The sequence below is a fragment of the Vigna unguiculata genome, chromosome 5 (assembly GCF_004118075.2).
Source record: "Vigna unguiculata cultivar IT97K-499-35 chromosome 5, ASM411807v1, whole genome shotgun sequence".
Taxonomy (NCBI): Eukaryota; Viridiplantae; Streptophyta; class Magnoliopsida; order Fabales; family Fabaceae; genus Vigna; species Vigna unguiculata.
This window is the reverse complement of record NC_040283.1, coordinates 16,669,682-16,680,152: the sequence shown is the minus strand read 5'-3', so window position 1 is coordinate 16,680,152 and position 10,471 is coordinate 16,669,682. Positions and strand designations below refer to the sequence as shown.

Sequence of the window (10,471 nt, the reverse complement as noted above, 5' to 3'; positions counted from 1 at the left end):
ATTTGGTGGTATCATGAATAAAGGTCTACTTAGTAAAAATTGTAGTTGAACCTAATTCATCGAGCAACTCATCTATTATGGGAATGTATGCGGTCTCAAATGGTGTTGCATTTAAGGTTGTGTAATCAATACAAAAACGCCAAGTTTCATCTTTCTTTTTACTATGAGTGCAAGTGAGAAGAATGAGCTAGTGTTGGGTTTAATGAAACCTTCTTTAAGCATTTCAGAAATTAATTTGGAAAATATATTTTTTGGAGTGAGGGTAATAGTAGGATTTGGCATCTTTCTTCTTTACTATGAGTACAAGTAAGGAGAATGAGCTAGTATTGGGTTTAATGAAACCTTCTTTAAGCATTTCAGAAATGTATGTTTTTTGGAGTGAGGGTAATGGTAGGATTTGACATCTGATAGGAGGGGTCTTGGCGAAAAGTTGGATGTGATGGTCATGAGGTCTTGAAAGGGGTAGGCCATGTAGGGTTTGAAATATTGCATGGTGTTGGAGAAGGATTGATTGGATTTGGAAAGGTAGGTCGTATAGGGGTGATGATGGGGTTTGGAGGCTTATATCTAATGAAATGGTCGTGGTATGTTGGTTTTCTAGGGATAGTAAGAGGATGAAAGTCATTGCTTGTGTGGATATCAAGTGACAAAATTGGTAATAGGAGCTTGGGTAGTCATAGTGGTGTCAGTGTGAAAATGGTTTTTGAAGGATTCAGGGATAAAAGGTATGGATTTGGATGTCTAGCTTATTGGGTTTTGTTGGTAATTATTTATGGAGTGTAAATGATCAAATATGGAAAGGGGAAGTTATGGGTCTACTGTTAAGGGAAGGTAAAGATGATACCTGGTCGATGAAAAGGGAGAGTGAGGATTGTAGAAACTATTTTTAGTCTCCAATTCATCTTGGCGTTGCTCTTGGGATTTCATGTGTTGGGATGGCATTTACGATGTTAGACCGTGTTATATCGGTTTGTTTGTTCTTTTATTTTGAAAGAATATGATACACACAGATCTTCATAAACTTTGTTGTTGTTGCATGCAAGCCTAAACAAAAAACAATTATCATAAAATTAACCGAAGAAAATTTCAAAACCAATTTGTGTCCTGGTTTATCAAGGAAACTTGCGGTGGAAGCGGTTTGGTGTTGATTAATATAAAAATTACGATCAATTCCGGAGGAACATTGCATTAACATTTATTTTACCACCTTGGCTGCATAAAAAAAAAGCAGATGAAAGGAAAAGTATTGAAAGGTTAGGATCTTATGCAGTGGGTAGTGGTGAGGTAGAATAAGCACCAGACTAAAATGAAATCTGTTATTTTATGTATGAATTTCATACAAAAATATAACTCCTTATAACAATATTGAGCAATTAGAGAAAAATGCCATACTTATTTTATGTTATCTATTTTCTTATAATTTATGTTTCTGTAAATCATAAATACCTTTTTTGTCACTACTATTTTATCATGATGGAATGAAGGTCTTCAGATTGAAGATAAAGACTGGGTGAAATGTAAGAAGCCCATCTCACCAACTCATCACACAATCTGAAAGTAAATAAAAACTTAAATTACACAATTTGAAAAATCTCTTTTTATGGGCAAAGTGAAAATTTTCATATTCATAGAGATGCAGAAGGAAATAATTATAGAGGATGCTAAAAGAAATCTCCAACTTAAAACACCAAGAAGTATTTAATATTATACTGTATCCAAAATAAAGATTGAGAGACATAAATAAACTGAGATGTTTCAAACTATTTGAGTAGACGTTAATGATTGCCCATTAAACAAAAAAAAAAGTTTAAGTGAATGTGTATTATCATGAAACAAGACTTTAAGCTTAATGAAATTACAAAGTATTGAATAAGGAATTATCATTGAAAAATATTGAAGTGAAAGTCACAATAGTCGAAACACAACTTAAAAGGATGAACCTAAACATGTGTCTGTAAAAAATAGTCTTTTATAACTCTGAACATACTTGTCATTAAGAAGTATCTGAAGAAAGTATAGGTACATAAATAAGAGTTTTATATAACATTTTAGGTGTGAAAAAAATTGATATAAAATATCAATAAGTTTGTAAGATCAATAAATAAAGACTAGTAAAAAACTAAGTTCTTGTCTCTGTTCACCAAATTGCATCAAGTATTCAAATTCTTCTGGTTTATTATTTCTCTTTTACAGTTATATATTTGCACTCATTTCCTTAGACTTACATCTTTACATCCTTCAAAAAAAAAAATTCTTGCAAATTTTAAGTTTCTTTTCGGTTCTATTTTAAGATTTCAAAATGTAAGTTTAATTTATGTTCAAACTTTCTTAAGAATTTAAACTTTAGATTTTCAAATGGTCATTTTATTTTCATGAAGGTCTTCTTGATCATCTTATATAACTTTATATGTTTAATTTTGAAAACTAGATACTTTTAGAAATAAACATAAAAATGCTTTCTTTCAAAATTGATTGTTAACCTAAATTTTACTATTTCCCATAAAATTATTTAATCAAATATGGCAACTAAATTCATTTAAATTGAAAATCTGAAGATCACCAGTCTAAATAAAATATTACCATTTACATTTGTTTTAAGTTTAAAGTAAACTAAAATATTTATTTTTCACAGAAAACATCCACTCTATGAAGTCAAAGCATCAGAAAATTGAAAAACCCTAAAAAGCTTTCCATTCAAAATAACTAAATCACTTGAAGCTAGTGTAATAGTATTTGAAAGCAGTCCCATTAATATATCTAAATGTGAATGCTACAAAAATGTACTATTACAAAAATGTACTATTTCACAACCTGCATAACAGGCATTTGCCTTTTGTGAAACCTTAGCAAATATAAAAAAAAAAAAATGACATCCCAAAGAAATTAATCTGACAAATTCCAATAAAGGATTGAATACTGTAAGATGTTGACTATGACATAAACATATAAAAAAAGGAGAATTCTAACAAATGAGTGGAAGATTATATATCAGTGTCATACATCATCAACCATAAGATCATCCACTTCCAGGTAGGAATAGGGTTAATAGAGGCAAAATTAAGAAAACAAACTAACCAACATGTTAAGCTGCCAAACTAAAAATTTATCTAGTGTTCATACATGATCATATTTCTCTGATAACATATTCAACAAGTTAACGAGCCAAACAACAAGTAAACTGAAAAGGTAAACAGAATTTTACTTTCTTGTTGGATAGGAGCATTGTTTACATCTGTCCTGCTTGTTCATCATTTCCCCCTGAAATTTAGAGAAGAAAATTTGTGTCTCCTTAACTTCACTTATTAAGGTTATGTGCTCATCATTAAATACAATTTAAAAGTACAGTTTAATTTCACTTACGTGCTCATCATTAAGGTTATGTTGTCTCCTTTAAGAAGGATTCTCCCTGATCAAAAAATGAAATTCTTCAGAAAATGCACAAGTGGCTAAGATAAATAGAACAAAATTTGACAAACAGTAGCATACCTAATGTCTTTCTGCTTTTCTTTTTGATGTTCACTTCTTCAGCATCATCAAGAACTAAATTCATGTATTCATCAAAACCCTGTTTGGAAATGAACAAAATCACATTATCCTTGATTATCATCTCAGATGATCAATATCTTAACAAAGGTATACTGTCTACAACAACTACCACCATTCATCCCCATCTCCCCTATCCCCTCCCAGAACCAAAAAGGTTCACAAAATATTTTGAAGCCAAGAAAATTTAGATCACGCTGTTTTATATATGAGCTCATTACCCCATATTGCAATGTATTAAAATACAACCACATTTTAGACAGTATGACTAGAAAACTTTTGCACTTTTTTGGAAGGACCAACAGAACACCACCATTAAACTAAATTCCCCCACAATCCAATATACCGATAATCACAACCAACATATAAAGTGAAACACAAATCATAAAATATATCATAACAAGATCCCACGTAACGAAGAACTTTAATCTGATGTTAAAGTGGATAAAACAAAATTTTGATGGCCACCCATGTAAGGAAGAAGCATAAAAACCAAGACTCACAATGATTCGGCCTTCAATCCTCAAATCTTTTTGCTCAAAAAGCCAAATCTGAATGCGTGCTTTCTGCGTAAATTACAAAATAGTTAGAGCAAAGGAACAGGGGAAATTGGGGCAAACACCCAGAAACAATTATGAACTAGAATGAAAGTGGGTGGAAACTTACGCTCTGAAGAAACCTGAAAATCAAGTTCTGAAGAAAGAAAGAAGGAATGAATGAAGTTAGGTTAGAGTTAGAGCAAAAGAAAAGGGAAAGAGAAAGAGAGTATGGAATGAGGACGGTACAATGGGCTGAGTCATAACCCTCTGAACTTTGGTGCTCGCCATGGTTACGAAAGTGGAGGAACGAATGTGGTGGAAGATTGCAGGAGACGAGTGAGAAGACAATTAAAACCCTAAATTGCAACTTCTCTGCGAGAGTGAGGATGTTTTACAGGGCAATAGAGTGAAGCCACAATCTCTTCAGGCTCATGTATTTTTCTTCTTCTTCCACCTATTATATTATATACTTTTAAATTATTATGTTGCTATATTTTTTTAAAATAATAAACTATAGAATATTTACCACACTAGTATAAATTTAAATATGATTTTGAATTCTGCAGATAAGATATTTTTGTTTTAGTTTTCTTAAAAATATTATTATGTTTATTTAATCAAAATTGTAAATATATATATATATATATAATTTTTTTTTAGTTTTATAATTAAGTATATATATGCATATTTAGTTTTAATAAAACCTAAAATTTCATTATTTCTATTAAATACAAAAATAATTTTTTTTATTTTTAATACCTAAATAAAGTAACTTTTAATTTTAATTTTCATATAAATTTTACTTACTTTTACTTGATAAAAATTAAAACAAAATATTGTTTTATCAACAAAACTAGTTTTAAACTTGCGTACAGGTTGGTATTCATTTGTAGTTTTTTTATGTTAATAAATATATGTTATATTAAAAGATATTTAGAGGTAAAAGAAATAAATAATAAATTTTTTTAAATTTATAATTAAGTATCGAATAGAATCTTGATAGCAAATGATTTATAGGTTTTGAAAATTCATCATATATTTAAATATAGCAAACTTTATAAAAATGTAAATGATAAAGCAAGTGAAAAAAATATAAAATAATCTCTGTTAGCGATTTGGGTCACAAGTAAGTGATAAAAGTAAGTGAAAAAAATATATATAGAACCATTGTTAGCCAAAATAATAAAGAGATTTAATTAATTAAATATATGGGTAAGAATATATATATATATATATATATATATATATATATATATATATATATATATATTTTGAAATTAAGTAAGTAATTGATCGAAGTTATATAAAAGTTATAATCTTTTCATTGTGAATACAAGATGTTTAAAAAAAAATTATTTTGTTTCTTTCTCTTTCTCTCTAACAGAAGAGAAAATCAAGAGAAAACTCAAGATGCTATACAGGTAGAAGACCACATACTAAACTTATCTATTGTTCCTAGGTATGCTTCCACTTTTAATCCTTTGGGATATTGGGAACCATTAACTATATGAGGGTTTATTGCATTTATGTTTTCATAAACCAAGAAATTCTCTAAAAAATACAAAGGATAAACTATGCATATATGTAGATAAGACTCACTAAAAATAAAAATGAGTGTATGGACAAATTAATCTAATGTGTATTGTTAGACTCATTTAATCGATGCATCGATGAACTCATTTAATATGTGTTGTAAGACTCGTCTAATTAGTATATGGGCACATTTGTCTAATGTGTATGTTAGACTCATTTAATTAATGTATGGATAAATTTGTCTAATGTGTATTGCAAGACTCTTATAATTAGAAAATGGATAGAGTTTACTTATGTGTATTAATAGAATCGTTTAATAATGTGTATGAACAAACTCGTCAAATATATATTGTTAGACTTATCTAATCAATGTATGAATCAACTCGTTTAATGTTTGTTGCAAGACTCGTTTAATCAGTGTATAGACAGACTCATCGCAGTCTAGTATGTCAACAAAGCATCATCTAACTTTGCTGACCAGTCTTTCCTAGAAGATGACACATTTTTTTCCAGATTCTTCTTAATCTCCCAGTTGGACACTTCAGCTTGTCCATTGGTCTGCAAATGATATGGTGAAGCAACTCTATGTTTTACCTCACAGTGTGAAAGAACCTTTGCCAATTGAGCATTGCAAAAATGTGTTCCTCCTTCACTAATGAGAATTCTTGGAACTCCAAACCGAGCAAAAATTTGTCTCTTCAAAAATTGTATAACTGTTTTGGCATCATTCTTTTGACAAGTTGCTACTTTCACCCATTTACTAACATAATCCACAACTACCAATATATATTCATTCCTAAATGACGAGGAAAGAGGTCCTATAAAATTTATTCCCCTACAATCAAACACTTTTACTTATAAGATAGCTTGCAATAACATCTCATGTCTTTTAGATATGTTCTCAGTCCACTGACATTTATCACAACTCTTGGCATGAATGTGAGCATATTTAAATAGAGTAAACCAATAGAATCTGGTTTGTAGTACCTTAACGGTTGTCCTTTTACCATTATAATGTCCTCCATATGGCAAATTATGACAATGCCATAAAATGCTCGTAGCTTCTTTTGTAGTGACACATCTTCTTAGTAAGTTATCTGCTTTTATTTTGTATAAGAATGGATCATCACATACAAACTGTTAGGCATCATGTAAAAACTTCTTTTTTTGCCACTTTAGTTTTTCTGGAAGAACTCCAACAACTTTAAAATTTGCCATATCACCAAACCACGGTCTTTATTGAATGAACATAAAGACTTCATCTGAAAATGTCTCATGAATATCCCCTTATTACAAGTTACATCCTCTTTAACTAATTGAGAAAGATGGTCAGTTATCACATTCTCAATCCCTTTCTTATCTTTGATCTCCACATCAAATTCTTGCAAAAGGAGTACCCAATCAATCTTGGCTTTGAATATGCTTTTGTCAGCAAGTATTTAATAGCATCATGATCTATGTAGATAATGACCTTAAATCCAATTATATAGGATCTAAACTTTTTTAAAGCATACATAATAATCAACATCGTCTTCTCTATTATAGCATAATTTAACTGTGCACCAGTCAAGACATTGCTAGCATAATAGATGTTATGAAAAACCTTTCCTTGACTATGACCAAGCACAACTCCTATGGCATAATCGCTCACATCACACATTAACTCAAATTCTTACTCCCGATGTGGAGCAACAATTACTAGAGCTGAAATCAACCTTTCTTTCAAAATGTTAAATGCATGTATACACTCCTCATCAAATTTGAACGGGATATCTTTAACAAGGAGATTGCATAGTAACTTTGGTATCTTTGAAAAAAACTTGGATGAATCTTTGATAGAATCCTGCATGATCAAGAAAACTCTGAACACCCTTTATAGAAGTAGGCGGTGGCAAAATCTTAATGACATCTACCTTGGCATATCCACTAAGATTCCTCTAGATGAGACTTTGTGGTCAAGTACTATACCTTCACACACCATGAAGTGACATTTCTCCCAATTCATAATAAGATTGGTTTTTACGCATCTTTTGAGTACAATCTCAAGATTCTTTAAACAAAGATCAAAAGATGAACCAAATACGGAGAAATCATCCATAAAAACTTCAATGCTTTTTTCCAACAAATCAGAAAAAATGGCAAACATGAACCTTTGGAAAGTGGTTGGTGTGTTACACAAACCAAAAGCATTCTTCTATAAGCAAATACGCCAAAGGGACAAGTAAATGTGGTCTTTTCTTGATCCTCTTGATTTACCACTATCTGATTATAATCTAAGTAACCATCCAGAAAACAATAATAGGCTTGTCGTGCTAACCTTTCCAACATCTAGTCCATGAAACGTAGGGAAAAGTTGTAACACCTTAAGTTAGGATATCACGAAAAGGTATAATTCTGCAAAAGTTTATAATTTAATTTTAAATGTGTAGTTCAACACATCAATTGTCTAAAAATTTTCAAATCACAACTGACAAATAAAAGAAAACTACATTGTCTTTAACATTTATTTTAAAATAACTTAAAAAATGGTATAAAATCTCAAGTTCATCTCATCCTCTCGTCAATCTACTCCATACCAAAAACATATGCATTAACACTTACTTTCTTATAACATACATGTCATACAATCATCGCACAAACAACAAACACACAAAACAAATAGGGGTAAGCTAACCACAAACAATGAGATATAAAGGAAATTTAGCCAAAGAAGACATTACAAGTAATATTAAACATCATATCAAATCAAGTAAAATACTTTAGCATGATAATCAAAACCACACTCTGGTTTTATGGTCACCTGTTCCCTAACATAAGATTCATGTTTCTAGAAATTGTCGAACCAGACATGTCTCCCTTGTTTCTCAAGGACTTATGTAACATCCCGACCGGATATTACTTAAATTAAAATTAAAATAATAGAAATAATAATAAATCTCATTTATTATTGAAATACTTTCCCAAAATGCAGGAAAATTTAAACTTTATTACAAGTGTCAAAATTCCAAAATCCCTAAATTTGTACAACGTCTACCACATTCCAAAATTATTAAAAACAAGTCACTTATTACAAAAACATCACAAGGATGAATCCGTGAAATTCCCTTATGCTAGCCTCTCTCCGGCTCTAAGCATCTACATGCTCACCTGCAACAATATCTGCTCTCATGTAACGAGTTACATGATCATCGCCAAACACACACAGATAGGGTGAGCTCAAAATAAAATTACATTACAATGTACATTACAATAGCAATTTAAAACCCCTCATACTACTGATACACCAAAACCTCAGACCCAAACATTCACATCTTCCTTTGGACGCATCTTGATTCTACACCCTTTGATGATTACTTTATCAATCCTTACTACCATGAGTGTATACTCGTCCCTCCGACTACAAGCCACCACCTCTAGTCCACATGTGGGAATGATCTTGTCACGGCCATAATCTGCAATACCAAGTGGAGTTTCCTAATACGAACCGTAGTTCGTATTTGTCCAAAGATTACCAAACTCATCGGATAACACCGAGGAGTGCAATCTTTCGGAACCCATCCGTACAAGCCACGATGTTATTTTAAATCTGTACGCCCATCCTTGTGATGTTTTTGTAATAAGTGACTTGTTTTTAATAATTTTGTGATGTGGTAGACGTTGTATGGATTTAGGGATTTTGGAATTTTGACGCTTGTAATAAAGTTTAAATTTCCCCGTGTTTTGGGAAAGTATTTCAATAATAAATGCGGTTTATTATTATTTCTATTATTTTTATTTTAATTTAAGTGATATCCAGACGGGATGTTACAACTTACGAGAAACATCCCTTGTTCCATTACTTTAATTATTTGAAATGACTTATAATAATTTTTAAATTTCAATTTTCCTTTAATTTTCTCGTCTAAACAAATCGTTTGACATTCTTTGTTTGTTAACACATGTAAGGACTTACAAAATAGTTTAAAAGTAGTAATGGTTTTAAAGATAACACTCAATTATTTTATTCATAAAAGGCTAAACTATAAATAGATTTTACATTAATCAAGTTTCCCTTTATAAAAATCATTATCTCTCTAAAAACCTTTTTTCTAAACTTCATTTGCCTTTTGTCTAACTTTTTTAACTCGTCTCTCATTTGTTTGACAATGTTTCATGATGGAGAGATCTACACTTTTGACTGATCAAAATCTAAATAAATTAAGCTCATTTTTTGTTCTATTTTTTACTTAGTTTAGCATTTTGGATTAGACGTGGTTTTAGGATCCTTGCATGTGATTCAAAATAGCTCAAATTGAATTTCTGTTTAGTTTATGATATGCTTAGATTTATGATCTGAAGTCTGTGTTAGAGCTTCATGTAAGAACTAAAGCGCTAGGATCATTCTTGAGTCATGGCTTTTTACACTAGGTAAAGGAAGTTAGAATTTTTATACATGTACGTTTATGCTTGTGTAGTAATATAAAGTTGTTTTGAGCTAAGTAATTGTGTAGAAATGATTGTTTTGTTCTTTGATTTTAAAATTTGATTGAAATTGGTAATGATTGGTTGTGAATATTTTTTAGCAATGTAATGAATTTTTTTCTTAGTGAATGAATCTGCCTACTGATGTATCAAATGAGTCAATTAAAGATTTTGAGCTTAAATTGAGTAATACTAGTATACAAATTATAAGATGAAAGAGTAAATTTTCTAAAAAAAAAAAACTTAATTAGCACATTTGATTTGTGTAGGTAGTTTCTACCATCTAATATGGCTTTGGGTGGTAACTAGTACGGTTGGGTGCACTCTGAAACTAAAAATCCAGTGAACTCTAGTAGTCTTTAGCATTGTGTGCTATATGGAGACCGTTGGGCGCA

At 30.6% G+C, this 10,471-nt stretch overlaps 1 protein-coding gene across 2 annotated transcripts; it reads right to left on the bottom strand.

Moving 5' to 3' along the window:
- Positions 1 to 1,302: 1,302 nt before the first annotated feature.
- On the bottom strand, positions 1,303 to 4,519 carry LOC114183869 (small nuclear ribonucleoprotein E-like). 2 transcript variants are annotated; one of them, XM_028071030.1, is made up of 7 exons: positions 4,329 to 4,519; positions 4,210 to 4,236; positions 4,047 to 4,109; positions 3,487 to 3,565; positions 3,361 to 3,406; positions 3,203 to 3,258; positions 1,303 to 1,551 (listed from the first exon to the last, which is right to left on the bottom strand). In XM_028071030.1, the coding sequence occupies exons 1-6, from the start codon at positions 4,368 to 4,370 to the stop codon at positions 3,249 to 3,251; spliced, it is 267 nt and encodes an 88-aa protein (XP_027926831.1). In that variant the 5' UTR covers positions 4,371 to 4,519; the 3' UTR covers positions 1,303 to 1,551; positions 3,203 to 3,248. The 2 variants fall into 2 exon arrangements, with proteins under 2 accessions (XP_027926831.1, XP_027926830.1); XM_028071029.1 differs by lacking the exon at positions 1,303 to 1,551 and having other exon boundaries at positions 2,945 to 3,258.
- Positions 4,520 to 10,471: the final 5,952 nt, after the last annotated feature.

What these genes read in the sequence shown, in the direction of transcription:
- LOC114183869 (XM_028071030.1), bottom strand. Translation starts at nt 4,370, where the DNA reads ATGGCGAGCACCAAAGTTCAGAGGGTTATGACTCAGCCCATT. An exon ending in GGGTTATGACTCAGCCCATT is followed by an intron (nt 4,237 to 4,328) that starts GTACCGTCCTCA and finishes TTCTTTCTTCAG; the next exon opens with AACTTGATTTTCAGGTTTCT. An exon ending in TTTTCAGGTTTCTTCAGAGC is followed by an intron (nt 4,110 to 4,209) that starts GTAAGTTTCCAC and finishes TAATTTACGCAG; the next exon opens with AAAGCACGCATTCAGATTTG.